Below are 19,286 nucleotides of genomic sequence, written 5' to 3'. Positions count from 1 at the left end.
AAGAAAGAAAGAAAGAAAGAAAGAAAGAAAGAAAGAAAGAAAGAAGAAAGAAAGAAAGAAAGAAAGAAAGAAAGAAAGAAGAAAGAAAGAAAGAAAAAGAAAGAAAGAAAGAAAGAAAGAAAGAAAGAAAGAAAGAAAGAAAGAAAGAAAGAAAGAAAGAAAGAAAGAAAGAAAGAAAGAAAGAGCTCATGGTTTGGTTGATTCTTTGTATAGTTCTTTTTGTGTCCACTTGGTTGATTTCAGCCCTGAGTATGCATGCTGTCTACTCTGCTTGGGTGATCACTAGGGTAAATTTGCTTCCTTTTGTTCTAGAGCTTTTAGGTGTGCTGTCAAGCTGGTAGTCTATGCTCTTTCTAGTTTCTTTTGGCAGCACTCAGAGCTATGTGTTTTCCTCTTAGGGATACTTTCATTGTGTCCCATAAGTTTGGGTATGTTGTTGCTTCATTTTCATTAAACTCTAGAAAGTCTTTAATCACTTTCTTTATTTCTTCCTTGACCAAGTTATCATTGAGTAGAGTGTTGTTCAGCTTCCACAGTATTTGGGCTTCCTATTACGTTGTTATTGAAGATCAGCCTTAGTCTGTGGTGATCTGATAGGATGCATGGGATAATTTCAATATTTTTGTATCTGTTGAGGCCTGTTTTTTGATCGATTACATGGTCGATTTGGGAGAAGGTACCATGAGGTTCTGAGAAAAAAAGTATATCCTTTTGTTTTAGGATGAAATGTTCTATAGATAACTGTTAAATCCATTTGTTACATAATTTCTGTTAATTTCACTATGTCTCTGTTTAGTTTCTATTTCCAGGATCTGTCCATTGATGAGAGTGGGGTATTGAAGGCTCCCACTATTATTGTTTGAGGTGCAATGTGTACTTTGAGTTATAGCAAAGTTTCTTTAATGAATGTGGATGCCCTTGCATTTGGAGCATAGATGTTCAGAATTGAGAGTTCATCTTGGTAAATTTTACCTTTGATGAGTAAGAAGTATCTCTCCTTATCTTTTTTGATAACTTTAGGTTAAAAGTCGATTTAAATCAATATTAGAATGGCTACTCCAACTTGTTTCTTGGGACCATTTACTTTTAAAATTGTTTTCCAGCCTTTTACTCTATGATAGTGTCTGACTTTGTCCCTGGGGTGGGTTTCCCATAGGCAGCAAAAAAGTTCAGACAATGAAATATTTTTCATGATCTCCACTACAGTGTTCCTTTTAAACTTATGTGCCAATAATTATATCATAATATTTTATAAGTTTCTTTGTGTTTAATTCCACAATCTATCTAAATACAGGCCTTGGTGATGTGACTATACTTAAAATGCAGTATTTAAAATGTCACCTTTGTGGGTTTGGTAGATGTCTCAAGGGTAGGGTTATTTACAGTCATTTTCAGGCTCTGTCAAGCACATGATCATCTATGTTGCCCTCATCTGGATTAGTAAAATTATACAAACCAGACAGAAGACATATTTGTATCCTCTCTGAGGATGCCTGGTTATCAATAAAAGAATCTACATTTTCTTTCCTGCAGCCATATTTGTGGGCTTAGCAATAAAGCAGGCAAATATTAAGAGACTTCTTTTGAAGAACTTAACTTTTTTTGTATGAAATTGAGAATCGATACAACATGAATTTTTTTGTCTTGTTTTGAGACAGGGATTCTCTGTATAGCCCTGGCTGTCCTGGAACTCACTTTGTAGACCAGGCTGGCCTCGAACTCAGAAATCCGCCTGCCCCTGCCTCCCAAGTGCTGGGATTAAAGACATGCGCCACCACTACATGAATATTTATAGTAAGTCTGCTTTCCTTATTTCTCCTTCTATATGGAATCTCCTACCAAATCCCAATCTCTGATTTACTCATTTGATTTCATCCTTGCTTAACCCATGGCCCTTATTCAATTATATGATACAACACTTTTAATGAGAAGTAATATGAATTATTTTTCCTTTCAGTAGTTCAAAAACAGCACATTGCTGAATGTGCATTATTCATTTGGAGTGGCAGTTATGGTATGTCTTATAGGAAGGTAGTTCTTTTAAATAAAGTCATTAGCAATAGAACATGCGTCACACACCCTCTTAGTTAAGGAATGCTATTTCTGTGATGAACACTATGACCAATAGCAATGTGGGGAGCAAAGGGTTTATTTGGCGTGTCATTCACATCACAGTTTATCATCAACAGAAGTCAGGAAGGGAACACAAACAGGGTAGGAAGCTGAAGGCAGGAGCTGATACAAAAGCCATGGAGGAGTGTTGTTTACTTGCTTGCTCCTTATGACTTGCTCAGCCTGAGCAGGAACCCAGGGCTACCAGCCCAAGGATTGTACCACCCTAAAATGGTTAGACCCTCCCTCATCAATGTCTAATTAAGATCTAATAGATACGTTTTCTTAATAGAGATTCCCTCCTCTCAGCTGACATTAGCTTTTGTCAAGTTGACATAAATTTATCCATTATAACACTGACTATAAAAGTAATTAGTTAAAGCATCATGTATTCAGTATGAAAATTACAGAGTATATTACTTGGAAATTTGTTGCTTTGCACAAATTTTGATAGTTCTCAAGAAAATCTACAACAAAGTTCTGTAGAATTTAAAGATTAAAACGATATACACATTTTTTTGGAGACTAAAAATACTTAAAGATCTTTATAGATCCACTTTCCCTTTTTAGTTCAAAGGGAAGTATAAAGCTCCCTGATACTCTGGTAAGCTTGCCTTGGGGATATAAAAGATCTATCCTAGTTAAACACATGAAATAGTACTTTTAAATTATAAAGCTTGATCACTAAATTGTGTGTTTTATCTCTTATGTTATATGGGTACATAGCTGTGTAAGCTAGACAGTTTTATTTTTTTCTAACATAGAATGTATTGAACGATATCTCTTTCACAATTTGCATGCAGAGGGTACTTTAGTAATCCATCTTTTTCTTCTTCTTCAATCTCTTTTTCAGGCTGACTGGAAGCTTTGTGCCAGACCTGATAGTGAGCATGAGAAGCCAAATGTGGCTCCATCTTCAAACAGATGAAAGTGTTGGATCTGTTGGCTTCAAGGTTAACTACAAAGGTAAGAATGAATTTCTTCTGCAGAAACTATGATACCATAATACAGTCAAAGAATACTTTTAAATTCTGGTTTAATTGAATCTACAAAGTGAAGGAAAGTGTATTTTCTATAATTCAATGAACAATACATTTAAAAAGAAATCATTTTCTGTACCACCATAGATGTTGATTATTACATATCTTTAAATAAATTAAGTTTTCCTTTAAAACATGTCAGTTTTCATACCTCATGTCTTATCCTATGGTTTAGTCATATTGGAATACCAACCTTTCACAGAACAGAACATGAATTTAATCTCTTTAAATAATTTGCCTGACAAAACAGCTGTTATGAAATGATTAAAAGTATTTGTAAATGAATTTAACCCTCAAATTTTTGGGTGCTTGTTTGTTTTAATATATGAGGTAAAATGTATAGTGTTAATTTTATGATTCACTTTCAAATAAGTCAGAGGCTTCGATGTGTTTTTAAATTACTAATGCCCATCTCAGTAATATGGATAAGAATTAATAACATGAGTGTAAAACCTCTTCCAGCTTCATTTAGTTCAGACAAATGCAGTTTAAATAAGAAACGTTTGAACCATTACTGAATTTTTATTACACTCAATATAGACACATGATATGCATAGTATGTAAAGGTATAATTCTACATGAAAAATATGTAAATATTAATACATGTAAATGAATCAGAAAGGTACATGTGAATGAGACTAATAAATTTTGCATATCTTGAATCTATTATTACTATTGTAGTAAAGTAATTATTCTCCATCTTATCAATTAACAATGTGAATAATTTTAATTAGCTTCCTTTTTGAAGCACTGCCATTCCTTTGTGTCTGGACATATGAAATGAATGCATGTTGTTGTCTGGGATAACACATTAATTCTATAATTTTTATCTGTAACTAAATTTAGTACTATATTAATTTGAAGAGTTCTAGAAATATGTGTAAATGCCATTTAAATAAAAATGAACACTTATCTATCATTTAAAATACATTCCTGTAGCAGTTAAAATATGCATCCCTCCTAAATAAGTGAAACAAATTTACAAATGGAAAAAATATTCAGCTTATGCTGGGATTGCTTACTTGATCTTTCCTTTCCTTATCACTTTAAATAGAGGAGCAAGGCAAGCATCCTCGCATTCCTTAAATTTTTCATCATTTTTCCAACCCTGTGAAAGATATTTGTCATAAAATCTATAGTTGGTTAAACCTCAGCAACTATATTAATCATTAATAGCAATGCTTCAACAAGAAAGGTATTGAAACTTAGAATGAGGTTATAGTGGCAGGGGGATTCTATCGACCTTTCTAGAATTCTCTTCTGTGCTGCTGTTCAAGGGTAGAGATTCCGAGTAAAGGAGCCAAAATTGGCACTATTTTATTCTCATTTTCTTTGGGATTCAATAATAGTGCTTAAAAGTTATTCTAAGAATCTGTGTATATTTCAATTACTGAATATGTTGTTGGATATAAAGCCAGACACTTTCCCTTTCAAGATTAAAAATCTACATAAGAATTCATGCATAAATATACACAGGTAAGATGCATCTGAAATCAGTCCAAGAAATTCTAGCTAAAAGTTTACTGTGTCTTTTCCCCATACTTCCATCCAGTTTTTTCCACTCTATCCTACTCATTGTAAAGGGAGATTTCCCAATTTTTTCCCTTTATCCTTGTCTCCAAATTCTGATTTAACAAGAGTATATGTTATTCCTGTATTTATTACTGTGTCTTTGGATACAATCTAGATTCTATATGACTTTGTTCTTATTTTAACCCATTACTTTGTGTACCCCTCTTTGAATCAAGTTAAAACATTTTTTAGTATCTACTTTAAGTTTACTTTCACAAATGACCACTTATTGTCTTTGAAAAGCACTATAAAAACAACTATGTAACCAGACCATTGTGTGTGTGTGTGTGTGTGTGTGTGTGTGTAAAACCATCCTTATATTCCCATTAACAAGCATCCAGCTACATCACCCTGACTATCCATTCTATTGAGGCTGAACAAATGATTTTCCTGTATATATAATATACATAAAATAAAATGTTTTTTAAAAGTCTGTTTTCCTGTGATATTTTCTACAGTGAAAAATATCCTTCGAATTCTCTATTATATAAACTGAGTTCAAACTAAAAACATAGTTCATTCTACATAGTTCCAAATTTTGTAGTGTAGTAGCAGCCTCTTCTTCTAAAACATGTTTATAATTACCATAGTCTCTATGGAGTAGTATGTTGGTTCTAAAGGAACATCTGCTAAAATCCTTTCAGATTTCATCTAAATATCTCCTCTGTGTATGTGATAGCATTAGATACACAACTCAACTTACACACAGCCTTTTTTAAGAGTATAACATTTGTATTTTAAAGGGCTAATTTTTTGAGAATTTCATTGATTGTTTTTATTATAGTTACAACCCTGCTAACTTATTTGATTAATACCCTATCATTTCACATACACAAAATCTTTGTACACTTGGGTGGTTTTTTTTTTTTTTGATTGTTTGTTTTATATTTGTGCATTCTAGTTAGTACTGCCATACATTTTGGTATGAGCCCATCCACTGAAGTTCAGTCTATCTTCCAGGAGGTATACATTCCCCTGCTCCTTTTATTGAAAGTAGATTACTTTCTCATACAATATATTTGGATTTCAGTTTCCTTTAGTCAATTCCTCTGAATTACTCTGTAATTCCCCCTCCCTTGTGGATCCGCTCCTTTTTATTTTTTTTTCAGTAGAAAAGAATAGACTTCAAAGAGATAAAAACACAATATAACAACATAAAATATCATAAGATGAAATTTAAAATATCATATTGAATTTGGAAAAGGCAAACGAACTGAAGGAAAAGAGCCTAAGAGAAAGCAGTAGAATCAGAAACCTTGTCTTTCACATATTCAGGATGAAATTACTAAGCTGAAAGCTATAATATTTAGACAGATGACCTGGTGCAAACAAATGTCAACCTACACTTGCTTCATCAGTCTCTGTGAGTTCACATGAGCTTTGCTCAGATAATTTAGAGGGCCTTGTTCTCCTCTATTCCTTCTGCTTCATTTATCAAGAGGTTCCTATACTTCAAGGGAAGGGATTTGATGAAGACCTCCCATTTAGAGTCATGTGTTTCAAGATCTCCCCTCTCTCATTGTATAATTTCTAGTGGTGTACCTCTGTATTTGTTCCCATTTGCTACAAGAGGAGGTTTCTGATGAAAGCTGCATAAGGCGCTGATTTATAAGTATAACAAATTATCAGTAGGAGTCATTTAACCACCCATTTTTTTTAAAAGATCAGTAATATTTTGTTGTAAGATAGACCTCTTAGCTATCTAGTCTTTGGTTCTCAATCATCAAAATGGTATCAGATATGAGTTCTATCTTATAAAATGGGTATGAAGTAAAATCAGATGTTGGTTGCACTTATAAGCTTTATTCTACCTGTGCCCTAGTATGTTTTGTAGGAAGGACAGCATTGTTGATCAAAGTTTTGTAGCTGTTTTGATGTTTATGTTTATCTTTTGGTAGCCTGTAGAGTACTTTCCTATACCAAAGACTCAAGAATGAAAAGATGAAGCTACTAATTTTACCTCTCCATAATCAATGAGTTTTATGGAAATTATCTTCAGCAATGGGGTTTTGTTGTCAGTTTTTGGAGAACAACTTATTATCTTGGCAACATCTGGGTGTGAGGCCATCCACTGGTGTGTAGTCTAACTATCAAGAGTCACACATTAATGCAAGAAACAAATAAACAATCAAACAAAATTCCTTTTCTCCAAGCTATCAATTTCCAATAGCACCTCATCTAAGGGTGGTACTTTTTGACCAAGTGTTCTCTTTAACCTGTTCATCCTAGCATTTTATCTGCTTTAGCTTGGTCAGAACTTAGTCATACTCTCATATCAACTATGAATTCATATGTCCGTAATGTTGTTTCTGGTAAACACTATTAACGTGTAGCTATCCACTACTTCTTATTCCAAAATGATCCCTTGACTTTGAAAGGACTGGTTCTAATATTGATGTCAAATTTAAAGCTGAGATTCTGCATTTTGTTATTTTCTACATTCACCGTGACTTGTTGTAGGTCTCTGTGTTAACATATTTCAAGAGGAAGGTTTTAGATAAAGCTGAAGAGTGAAAAGATGTAGTAATGTGTGGGTATAATGCAGTCACCCTAAAAAGGGACAAAAATTCCACTACAAACAAAGTAGACAAAGAAATAAAATTTGTGTTCTGGGAGTGGATTACTACTATCATAGACTCCCAATTACTGTAGGTTATTGCTATTGTTCTTGATTGCCTCTAATGAGCATAAATATAAAACACTGCTTCTGAAGACATCATACACTTGAGTAATACAGAGAAATAAAGCTGCTATTGACCTGAAAACAGCATCAACACTGTCTAGCTTCAAAGTGATAGAAAGTACTAGCCATGTTGACAGTGTAGAATACTGATCAACACTTTCATCTACCTGTGAATCATTGGAATTATGATAACTACTGGCCTGGCATGCTATGCCCACTTGTACAATGACAGCACATATGTCAATTTTAAATTACATTTCAGGCCTATTCAAAAGAAAGAACTCACATGGTTATAGGGACCAAGAACATATGGCTCAACAGGATATAGGCTCTATAGGAAGACTTGCCCCCTTTACTTTGCTAATGGAACATACCTTCTACTCATATATTATTTTTAACTTACATATGAAAAATTAAAAGGACCACATGTATGCACAAGTGTGTGTGTTTGTGTGTTGTGTGTGTGTGTGTGTGTGTGTGTGTGTGTGTGTGTGTGATCTTATGTTTCCTATTTAGTTCAATAAAATTACCCAAAAAGAAAGGTTGAAAAACTTTAATCGGAAGAAAACATCATCTTAAAACAAATTGTCTTTACAAATTTATAGTGTAATCGAATTCTAAGTTTGAGAAATAGAAATGTCCAGACTGCTTCTCATATTCCTGAGATACAGAAATGAAGTAGGAAAGCAATCAAAATGAGGGATAAAACATTGTAAGAGTTATACTACATAATAAGATGAAGACTGTTTATGAGTATAAAATTAAATACATTTGCTTGGGATATCTGATTTAAATATCAAAACTTTAGAATTAACCTGTAATATATGATGCTGTTTGGACAAGTGTATTGGTTATACTGCTGTGAAGGGACTGCATAACTACAGCAATTCTTATAAAGGAAAACTCTTTATTTGGGGTTGGCTTACAGTTCAAATAAATAGTCCATTATCTTCATGGCATGAAGCATGGCAACATGTAGACATACAGGGTGCTTGAGTAGGTGCTGAGAGTCATACATTTGATATGCAGGCAAAGAAAGAGACTCTGAGCCAAACTGGGCATACAATGAGAATATGAGACCTTAAAGTCTGATCCCACAGTGATACACATTCTTTAATAAGCTCACACTTACTTCTACAAGGTCAAACCTCCAAATAGTGTCAATCCCTATGGGCCAAGCATTCAAACACATGAATCTATGGAGGCTGTGGGAGGGCAAACTATTTTAGGCCACCACAGCATGGTAGAAGTGGATTTATCTTAAGCAGCAGGTAAGTGCAAGATGAGAGTAAAAGTTTCCAATCAATAAAATAGAAATGTAGTGTGTGTGTGTGTGTGTGTGTGTGTGTGTGTGTGTGTGTGTGTATCTAAGGCTAATTTAAAGTTTTTAAGTGTAATCACAGAACACTGATTTAAAAAGCATTGCCTAAAATCCCACGAGAACCATTAGAAGTTAAATATATTTTTCTGTAATCAATAATATCTAAGTATCTTAAACTGAGTTAATGAGTAATGCCTTACTTAAACCATTATTCAAGATACATCACTAAAAAAATCTAAAAAATAAAATCTTTGTTTATCTTTCCCCAATGGCCTTAGAAATATGAATTCTGTTTGTTTATTTTTCTATTGTAATTTTTTCTAATACATACTAACAAAACAGGAAGCAAACAAAAAGAGTTCTACCTAATGGCCATATTAGTCTCTATTAACAGTGCATGACTTTGGAGAAGTATTTTCATCTTAATCTTTGAAACATGAAGAATTATCAAAGGATAATGAATATTTATCCAGGTTCTTGTATGTCTCAATCTTTTTCCCTAAATTACCTCACTAGATTTCATTAAAATTGCAAGAGGTGAGAATTATTACTCACTTATTACATGTGAAATGCCTAAGATGTAAGCGTTATAATAATAAGAACTTTACTTTGTGCAATAACTGAAGCCATTCTTTCACAAATGTGAGCATGCCATTATTCATAGTGTATATGAATGAAGGACAAATGAATGAGTCAACAAGTATAGCTCATTAACCTACCGCAGAACAGAGACACACGTTTAACTTTGCTAACTTCATGCTGTCTTCTATTATCTACTATTACATCCAAGGTGAACTTGAAAGAGTTTTAGAAGCATGTGCTGCAGATGCTAGCCATTGTCAATAACTTGGGGAATACTAACAGAGCCATGTTAAATTTATAATGACCCATTATATCATCAGATACATAAAAACATAACATGTGCACATGCAGTTCACACACATGGCAGAAATCTAACACATTTTCGATAGGAAATTATGATTTTAAAAATGTCGTTGAGAATTATCTGATTCTTCTAAATGTAACACTTCTAGGGTTCTAGACCTCATAATATCTCCTTTTAGAAATTAGACATTAAGCTACTTTATTCATATTTAGTTATATGGGAGTATTCTTCAAGAGCATGAACTGGTGGTAAAAAATCACTTACTTTTATAAGCAAATGTATGTTCTTCTGATACAATTACTATCACCCTTCAAATGTCTGATAATTTCACAGCTATACTATAGATAATATAGTTGACAAGGATCAGGTTTTGGGAGTTTTGGGAGATAATATGTCTATCACTTTGAATAGTACATTATGTGTTTATAGACTGTGGCCTCAAAACCTCTATATTTCTATAAATCTTAGCAGTTGTTTAAATTTATTTAGACATCTAAATTTTGAAATAGCTTTTAACTAAAGTGCATGGTGAGAGCTTGAAATTTTGATGATGCCAGTTGGTTTTGTGGAATGACCCATAATTTTAAAATGGGATAGTTTCATTAAAAATGGCTGATTTTTTAAATATTTAGATTCATTAATTTTTATGGTTTGAAGTGAACTCAGTGTCCCTTGCCTCAGTGAACATCTGATGAGTAGAAATGACATTCTTTGTTTAAATCTAAGTCTTTTACTAATTAGGACTCATGCTGGTGATAAAATGGATTGATAGCGAGAGTTTGGAAATTATATAGTTACAGTTTTTAATTCAAAGCTAAGTTTTAATAGAACTAAAAACTTTACTATAAAATGCCTACTTGATGAAAGTATTCATTTTGTCTGTCTTTCTTCCTTCTTTCCTTCTGTCCTTCCTCTCTCTTTCTTTCCTTTATCCTTCCTTCCTTGCTTCCTTCCTTCCTTTCCTTCTTTCTTTCATTTTTACATCTCAAACAGTGTTTCCGTCCCTCCTCTCCCCCTATTTTACCTTAGATATTCTCCCACAACTACTTCTATTTCCCTTCAGAAAAGTGGAGACAATCCATGAATATCCGCCAGCTATGGCACATTCAGTTGCAGTAAGACTAGGCACCTCCTCTCCTATTAAGGTTGGACTAGGTAACCAACTTGAAAGAAAGGATCCCAAATGGTGATAAAAGAGTCGGAGACAGCCTCTGCTTCCACTATTAGGAGTCTCACAAAGAGACCAAACTATACAACTGTAGCAGCTATGCAGGGGGGCTAGGTCAGTGCAGTGTAAGCTCATTGGTTGTTGGGTCAGTTTCTGTGAGCCACTAGGAACCCAGATTAATTGATTCTGTGGGTTTTCTTATGGTATCTTTGACCTCTTTGTCTCCTACAATCTGTTCTCCTCAACTTCTACGACTTACCCAAGTACAATCTAATGTTTGTCTGTGATTCTCGTATCTGTTTCTGTCAGTTGCTGGGTAAACCTTTCTGATGGCAATTGGGCTAGGCAGCAATCTATGAGTATTGCAGATCATTAGGAATGATTTCATTGACTTTTTTCCTCAGTTCCTTGGTTCTTGCCTAGATCTCTGGGATATCCCACATTTGGGTCCTGGACCTCCAGGCAGTGTCAAGGGTGGCCTCCCTCTCATGGCATGGGATTCAAGCTAGATGAGTCATAGGCTTCATCCCAGAGAGGATGGTACTGTTCAACATATGATAATATGTCAGTGTAATCCACCATTTAAACAAATTCATAGAAAAATACACATGAATATCTCATTAGATAATAAAAAAGCCTTTGACAAAATCCAACACCCTTTCTTGATAAGAGGTCAGAAAGATCCAGAATACAAGGAATAAACATAATAAAGGCAATTTACAGCAAGCCTACAGTCAACATCAAATTGAATGGAGGGAAACTTAAAGCAGTTACACTAAAACAAGGTACTAGAAAAGGCTGTCCAGTCTCCATCACTATTCAGTATAGTACTTGAAGTTTTAACTAAAGCAATAGGACAGCTAAAGAAAATCAAGGAAAGATATAAATTTGAAAGGCAGATGTCAAAGATGTTAAGATAGTATACATTAGTGACCTTAAATATTCCACCAGGGAACTTTCTACAGCTGATAAACATTTTCAGAGAAATGACTGGATATGAAATTAACTCAAAAAAAAAAATCAGCAGCTCTTCTATGTAACAGGTAAATGATAAGGGGGCAGAAAAAATATCCATCAAATAAGGTTTTAAGAGGTCTACTGGAACAAGAGATATTTATTCTCTGTAGAAATACAAAATAAGGAAAATTTTCTAAACCTAAATGTAAAGTTATCATTTTAAATTGTTTGACATCTAATCAAGTTCTACATTAATATTTTCAATAGCTATCAGAGTTATACTTTTCTAGAGATATTATCTACCTGTTTACATGCTCTTGAAAATTATTCCTTTTATATCAGGAATAACTTACTGATTTTTAGTATTAAATAAATAATATTTTATTATAGATTTGTAATTTGTATTAATTATTTTATGCATTTACATTTCAAATGATATCCCCCTTCCCGGTTTCCCTTATGCAAACCCTCCATCCCATCATCCTCCCTTTTGCCCCTATGAGGGCAGTTTCAACCTACCCACTCCTGCCTCCCCATTCTAGCATCACCCTATGCTTGGGCATCAAGCCACCACAGGACCAAGGGCCCTATGGCCCACTGATTCTAGATAAGGTAGATATGGATCCCTCCATATATACTATTTTTTTAAAAACTTATTTTATTAGATATTTTCTTCACTTACATTTCAAATGCTATTACGAATGTCCCCTATACCCTCCCCCTGCCCTGCTCCGCTGCCCACCCACTCCCACTTCTTGGCCCTGGCATTCCCCTGTATGGGACATATAAAGTTTGCAAGACCAAGGGGTATCTCTTCCCAACGATGGCTGACTAGGCCATCTTCTGCTATATATGCAGCTAGAGACACGAGCTCTGGGGGTACTGTGCTCTATCCTATAGATGACTGTGGGCATCCACTTCTATATTTGCCAGGCATTGGCATAGCCTCACAGAGATAGCTATATCAATGTCCTTTCAGCAAGATCTTGCTGGCATATGCAATAGTGTCTGCATTTGGTGGCTGATTATGAGATGGAACCCCGGGTGGGGCAGTCTCTGGATGGTCCATCCTTTCATCTTAGCTCCAAACTATAGGTGGAACAACAATATAAGCTCTTTGGTTGGTGGTTTAGTCCCTGGGAGCTCTGGGTGGTCTGGTTAGTTTATATTGTTCTTCCTATTAGTTTATAATTCCCTTTAGCTCCTTCAGTCCTTCCCCTGCTCTTTCTTTGGGGTCCCTGGGTTCAGTCTGATAGTTGGCTGTATCTGCATCTGTATTAGTCAGGTAAGCCCTGGCAGAACATCTCAGCGGGCAGCCATACCAGGCTCTTATCAGCAACCACCTTTTAGGATCAGCAACAGTGTAGAGGTTTGGTGTCTCCAGATAGGATGGATCCCTAGGAGAGCAGTCTCTAGATGGCTTTTCCTTCAGTCTCTTCTTAATTATTTTTGGCCCTGCATTTGCCATATACAATAACAGTTCTGTACCAAAATTTTTGAGATGGATGGTGGCCCCATCCCTCATCTTGGGGGCTGTACCTATCTATTGGAGGTGGTCTCTACATGTTCTCTCTCCTGTTTCTTGGGTATTTCAACTAATATCATCTCCTTAGGTCCTGAGAGCCCCTTGCTTCCCTGACACCTGGGACTTTCTTTTTTTTTTTTAATTATTAATTATTTTCTTTATTTACATTTCAAATGCTATCCCGAAAGTTTCCTATGCCCTCCCCCCACCTCTGCTCCCCTACCCACCCACTCCCACTACTTGGCCAAGGCCTTGCCTTGTGCTGCGTCATATAAAGTTTGCAAGACCAAGGGGCCTCTCTACCCAATGATGGCTGATTAGGCCATCTTCTGCTACATATGCAGCTAGAGACACAAACTCAGGGGGTACTGGTTAGTTAATATTGTTGTTCCACCTACAGGGTTGCAGCCCCCTTAAGTTCCTTGGGTACTTTCTCTAGCTCCTCCATTGGCAACCCTGTGTTCCATCCAATAGCTGGCTGTGAGCATCCACTTCTGTGTTTGCCAGGCACTGGCATAGCCTCACAAGAGGCCACAATATCAGGGTCCCTTCAGCAGAATCTTGTTGGCATGAGCATTAGTATCTAGGTTTGGTGGCTGATGATGGGATGGACTCCCGAATGGGGTAGTCTCTGGATAGTCCATCCTTTCATCTTANCTCTAAATTTTGTCTCTGTACCTATATCCTTTCATGAGTATTTTGTTCCTTATTCTAAGGAGGAATGAAGTATCCACACAATGGCCATCCTTCTTGGTTTTCTTCTGTTTTTCATAATGTATCTTGAGTAGTGGTTACCCTCAGTTCCCCTTTCCTGACTGTTTCATATTTCTATTCAATTTCCTGACCCTTCATCCTTCTCTCCTGTCCCTTTCCATAACTGATCCTACCCTTCCCCTTTTGCCCCCTTCCCCCCTCATTTCCTCTAAGGTCCCTCCATCCCTTTATCTCCTGTGATTATTTTTTACCCCCTTCTATGTAAGATCAAAACATCCACATTTTGGTCTTCCTTCTTCATTAGCTTCATATGGTTTGTGGGGTGTATTGTGGTTATTATGAGGTTTGGGGATAATATCTATTTATTAGTGAGTATATACCATGTGTGTTCTTTTAACTACTTGCTTTACATCTCTTTCTTGTTGAAGTGGGAGTCCATTATTGCAAAATATGAAGTATGCAGGCCTAGTAATACATCTCTTTAATGCCAGCAATTCTATATCATGAAATAAGGGAATTGTAGGTTCAATTTCTATATGAACTACACAGTGAAGTGTCGTCCATGTTCAAGTTAGACATTAATTGTGTCTAAATAAAATCTGAAAAATAAAAGAGTGTCTTTGGGTATGACTGAGTGACAAGAGTGCTTGCCTATCATGCATCAGGTTATAGGTTTAGTTACAAGTACAATAACCAACCATTGATATTAACAACTAACATAAAAGACAAATTAAAAGACAGTGCCCAACATGATTCCAACCAACACATAACATCATTGGTATTCTCTTTCACGTTGAAATATGAAGTCATATATTTCATGTGGAAAACTAGAAAATCATGGTGCTACCTTGGTGTATGAATCTATGACCTATTTTGAAGAATAAATCTTATCATATCCCTCATTCTTATCTATGCATCATAGGCAGCACATCCAAAAACATTTTATTAAGTCTACTTGATTTCTAGATAATTTTTCTCTGGAAAAATTAATAAGAGGTATTTGGCATACAACTGCCAGATTCTCCTTTTTAGCAAGAACATCAAGCAGTCTTTTAGTTTCATCAAATATATGCACTTAAAGAGCACATAAGAATCAGTCATCCTTGGTATATCAACTATCATAATATTTTCTTCTAGACTCTATTAATTCTATTATTTTATATTAAAAATTTTGCTCTTTTTTATAGTACTCAGCTGTTGTTGTTTTTTTCAATGTCTCAAGTGAAAGACATAATATACCTGTAAAATGAAAAAGTAAAAGTAAAAATCATTTAAGAACACTGTCAAAACATAGTGAGACACGGTCTCTCAAAGATGTTGCATGTATCCGACCCATATTAGTAGTTTGATTACTCAGAGAAACTACCTCGGAGGAATCTAAATTTCCCTTATAAGTAATTATCGACTGTAGATTGCTTCTGGGTTAGGGATCCGGGCATGTGTCCACATCTCCTTTCAACTCTAGGATCCCATCTGACACACACTCATGCAGGCCCATTGTATGCTGGCTCAGGCTCTATGAGTTCATATGTGGATTATAGTTGTTAATTTAGAGGTCCAGTTTCTGCCTTGTCTTCCACAGGGTTCTATAACCCTGAGAAGGATGTGATAGAGATGCCCCATGTATTGCTTAGTGTTCCAAGGCTTTTCATTTCCTGCTTAATATCCAACTGTGGGTCTCTGTATCTGTTCCCATCTGCTACAAGAGGAACCTTCTCAAGTGATGGTTAAGCAATCCACTAATCTATGAATATAGAAAAAGATTATTAGTAGTGATTTCATTGCTACATTTTTTTAGGATAGTAGACCATAGTTAGGAAATCATAGTAAGTTGCAGAAAATCCAACTAATAATGGCTCAAGGATACACGATTTTATAATTACAAAGTGACATTGTCTGTAGAAGTGTAGTTGCCGATGTCGGGTGCTTGCTTCACGTTGTCATCAGGAAGTTAGGCAGTCCCTTCAGTCATTTCCAGTTATCTCAGGACATATGTCTTCACTCTCAAAGTCATAACATTACAGCTGTTATTCAAGCAGACTAGAAATCAAAATCCATTAAATAAAAAATGATTAGAACTGGCATTTCCCTCTTTTATTTTGATGGCTAGGCCTTTATTATTCAAGCATTTAACACAGTGATCAAGAATATGTTGAAAAGAGTCTCCATCTAAAAAAATAATAATCTTTTCAGTCTTTGTGCTTATAGGTATTGTATGTTTATGTATGAGTCGCCCTTATGTGTTCATGTATACACTGTGAATATGAATGCTCATGTATGAGGAGAGTAGATCACTGAATTTTTTTTTACTCATTATCTCAATAGCATATTTTTTGAGGTATGGTCTCAGAAATTTGAGCTCACTGATTTTGTAGACTCTTTGACCCATGAAATGGACACGTTGATGCATCTTGTCTATCCTACAGCATTTTTTGCTATTGACAATCAAGGCTGTGCCTGGTTTTTTTCATAGTGGCTTGTGATCTGACCTCTATTCTCTTACTTGTGTAGCAGGAATTTGACAAACTCAATCATTTCACCAGACCCTCAAATACTATCAATGTAGCTTCCTTTCTCCTCTTTATAGTCACCTGTCCCATTATGAGAAGTTTCTTAATACTTAGTTCCCACTCTTCACAAAAGTTCTTTTTTAAATATTAGGTCAACTTATTGATATATTGCATAACATTTTGTCATTAATTGAATTTACGAATTTGAAGAATGATTTTTTGTTTGTGCTAGCATCTTTAAGCAAATTTGTGACTTGTGAAAAAATTACAAAAATAACCCCAAATAGTCTATTGTTATGACTGCTTAACTGAGTAGAAGTGACATATCATTAAGAACAGAAGGGTTTTAAGTATAAATCTATCTGAATATTACTATTTAAATGAAAAAAATTTACTTTTTTATTCTTAATAAGTTATTGAGATTTCTTGTTTATTAATGAAGATTATATTTGTAAAAATATTTTTCAGAAAGTAGTTTTTTGATATATAGGCACTTTAAGTATAATAACAAATTATTTTTTAAAACTGTGGTGAAGCTGTGTTACCCTGAAAGTTTAGGAGTATATGATAATCCCAAGGGATAAATTTCTTCTTTTCTTACTGGTATCTACTTTTCCTTGCTCAGCAGAAACCCTTCCCCTTTGTTCTGTTGGCTGAAACCACTCTGGGTTCTGTTGACCCTCATCTTTCCCTGTTCTTCAAAGCTCTATAGAATTTGGCTAAATTCCCTTTGATACAGTTATCATATAAGGTCCTGGGCAATTGATATAGATTCTGTTTGAAAGAAAAGGTCTTTTCTGTGGTTGTTAATAGTAAGGGTCATTTCACTTGGTGCTACAGAGGGTCAACTTTTATTATTTTATGTCAATAAATGGCTACCGAGACAAAGAAGAAACTGTCAATAGCAAAGAAAAGTGAAGTGTTATGGACATAGCTTAAACTAGTAAATTTAGCTCTTGATGAAGGAAACTTTTGACTTCAATTCAAATGACACTATATTTAAGTTACAGTTATTAAATTTCTGTACTTGACAATTCAAATAAAGTGAGGTAGGATATAGACTCATTTTCTCTTTAATTCTTTTATCTCATAAGATACATTGTATATATTATAGTTCAAGGCTTACAAATATATTTTTCTTTTAAAATTGTATTAATATGGGCATAGGATTATACCGTGACCCTACAAAAATACCATTTGTATGTGAATTCATTTTAATATATTTTGTTATCTTTTTTTAAGTATAAGAACTCCTTAACTCCCTTCTACTAGCAATATAAATCCATTTTGGTCAAATATCTATTAATTTTAGCACTGGTGTTTTAATGTTATTGAATTAAGTTATGGCATCATTAAGTTTGTCCTCAAAGCATGAGATTGATTAAAATGTTTTGAGAGTAGCACTAATTATTTTGTTCTTACATAATTAATTAGGATGCTAAGGCCGAGTTACTTAGTTATCACTCAAATCACATGGACTAATAGAAACATATGTGAATATTTTATTAATTTTTCTCCTTTAAAGGTTTTGTGGCTAATAACCTACAATTTAACTTAATTATATGTAATCAGTTGATTTGTAAGAAAGGAGCTAATAAATCTACTTAAAATTATTTTATTTTAATGGTCTTGAAATAACTAGGTAGTCAAATGCTCTTCACACATAATAATCAACATATGCTATCCCACATGTTACACATAATTCAGATTATGATATGTTATTAATTGAATATTTCTCCTTAATATTATAGTATCTATTTACTATTATCTATTCCCCCCCAAAAAAAAAACCTAGAATCCCAACCTGCAATATAATATAATTTGGAGAAGGCTGTTTGGAGAAGTAATTAATTTCAGATGAGCTTAATTATGGTATTGTTCTTTTTGGGAGTGGGTTTTTTCTAATTAATGTAGTTTTCTTCTGATTTCTTTACTTTGTTCCACATGAGAGGAAAAGAATCTATAGAAAAGGGATTTATTAAAGCATAAAATGACATCTTCCCACAGCCACTATTATTAGTACCTATAAACTTTCTCTGAAGAAATATAGAAGAATTGATATTATATAAAATATCTTACAAATTTGAGAGTTCACTTGCTGAATTAAATAAAAGATTAAGAAAAATCTCTAGGGAAAAGCAGTATGTCATTCTTTTCCTTTTTCCATATATGAACAGGAAAATAAAATGACCACTGGAAATCTTGGAAAGACCCTAGCAGAGTCTCACCATGAGGGTATCCTGAACCGAGTTTTCCCAACATTTAGAGTGTAAAATTTTGCTTGTCTGAATACCTAGTAATAAGACATTTTGTTACAGTCCTTAAAGCAGATACTATACAAGCCAAAAATGGACTAATTGGACTATATATGTTAAAATATATAGTCATTAAAAGACACTGAGTAAAATAAAATAGAAATGACCAATTATGTATTAGTTACTTGTCTTATTAGTGCAACAAAGTATCTATACAGCAATCTTCAGGAAAAAAGTTGATTTTAGCTTAATCCAAGTGTATAGTTCACCATGGAAATGACATTGTGGTGGAAGGAGTTTGAAGCAGTTGTTCACAACCATCCTCAGTCAGGTAGCATCAGTCCATCATGGCAAGGAGCATATAATGGTAGTACTTTGAGAAAGATGTTTAAATTGCATCTAGCTTACAGCCTTAAGAAGTTCAGGATGCTCACAGCCAGCTACTGGATGGAACACAGGGTCCCCAATGGAGGAGCTAGAGAAAGTACCCAAGGAGCTGAAGGGGTCTGCAACCCTATAGGTGGAACAATAATATGAACTAAC

General features: G+C 34.6%; 1 protein-coding gene across 5 annotated transcripts in view; it reads left to right on the top strand.

The window, feature by feature from the left end:
- Csmd3 (CUB and Sushi multiple domains 3) overlaps window positions 1-19,286 on the top strand; it is a 1,165,720-nt gene that overhangs the window by 595,459 nt on the left and 550,975 nt on the right. For all 5 annotated transcript variants that reach the window (XM_021216672.2, XM_029547950.1, XM_029547951.1 and 2 more), the window contains one exon: window positions 2,966-3,078. In XM_021216672.2, the coding sequence (XP_021072331.1) occupies window positions 2,966-3,078 (113 nt within the window). The remainder of the gene's footprint in view (window positions 1-2,965; window positions 3,079-19,286) is intronic.

Source organism: Mus pahari, chromosome 17 (genome assembly GCF_900095145.1).
Source record: "Mus pahari chromosome 17, PAHARI_EIJ_v1.1, whole genome shotgun sequence".
NCBI classification, from domain to species: Eukaryota; Metazoa; Chordata; class Mammalia; order Rodentia; family Muridae; genus Mus; species Mus pahari.
Note: the sequence above shows the minus strand (reverse complement) of the source record. Positions and strands in the feature narration are given on the sequence as shown.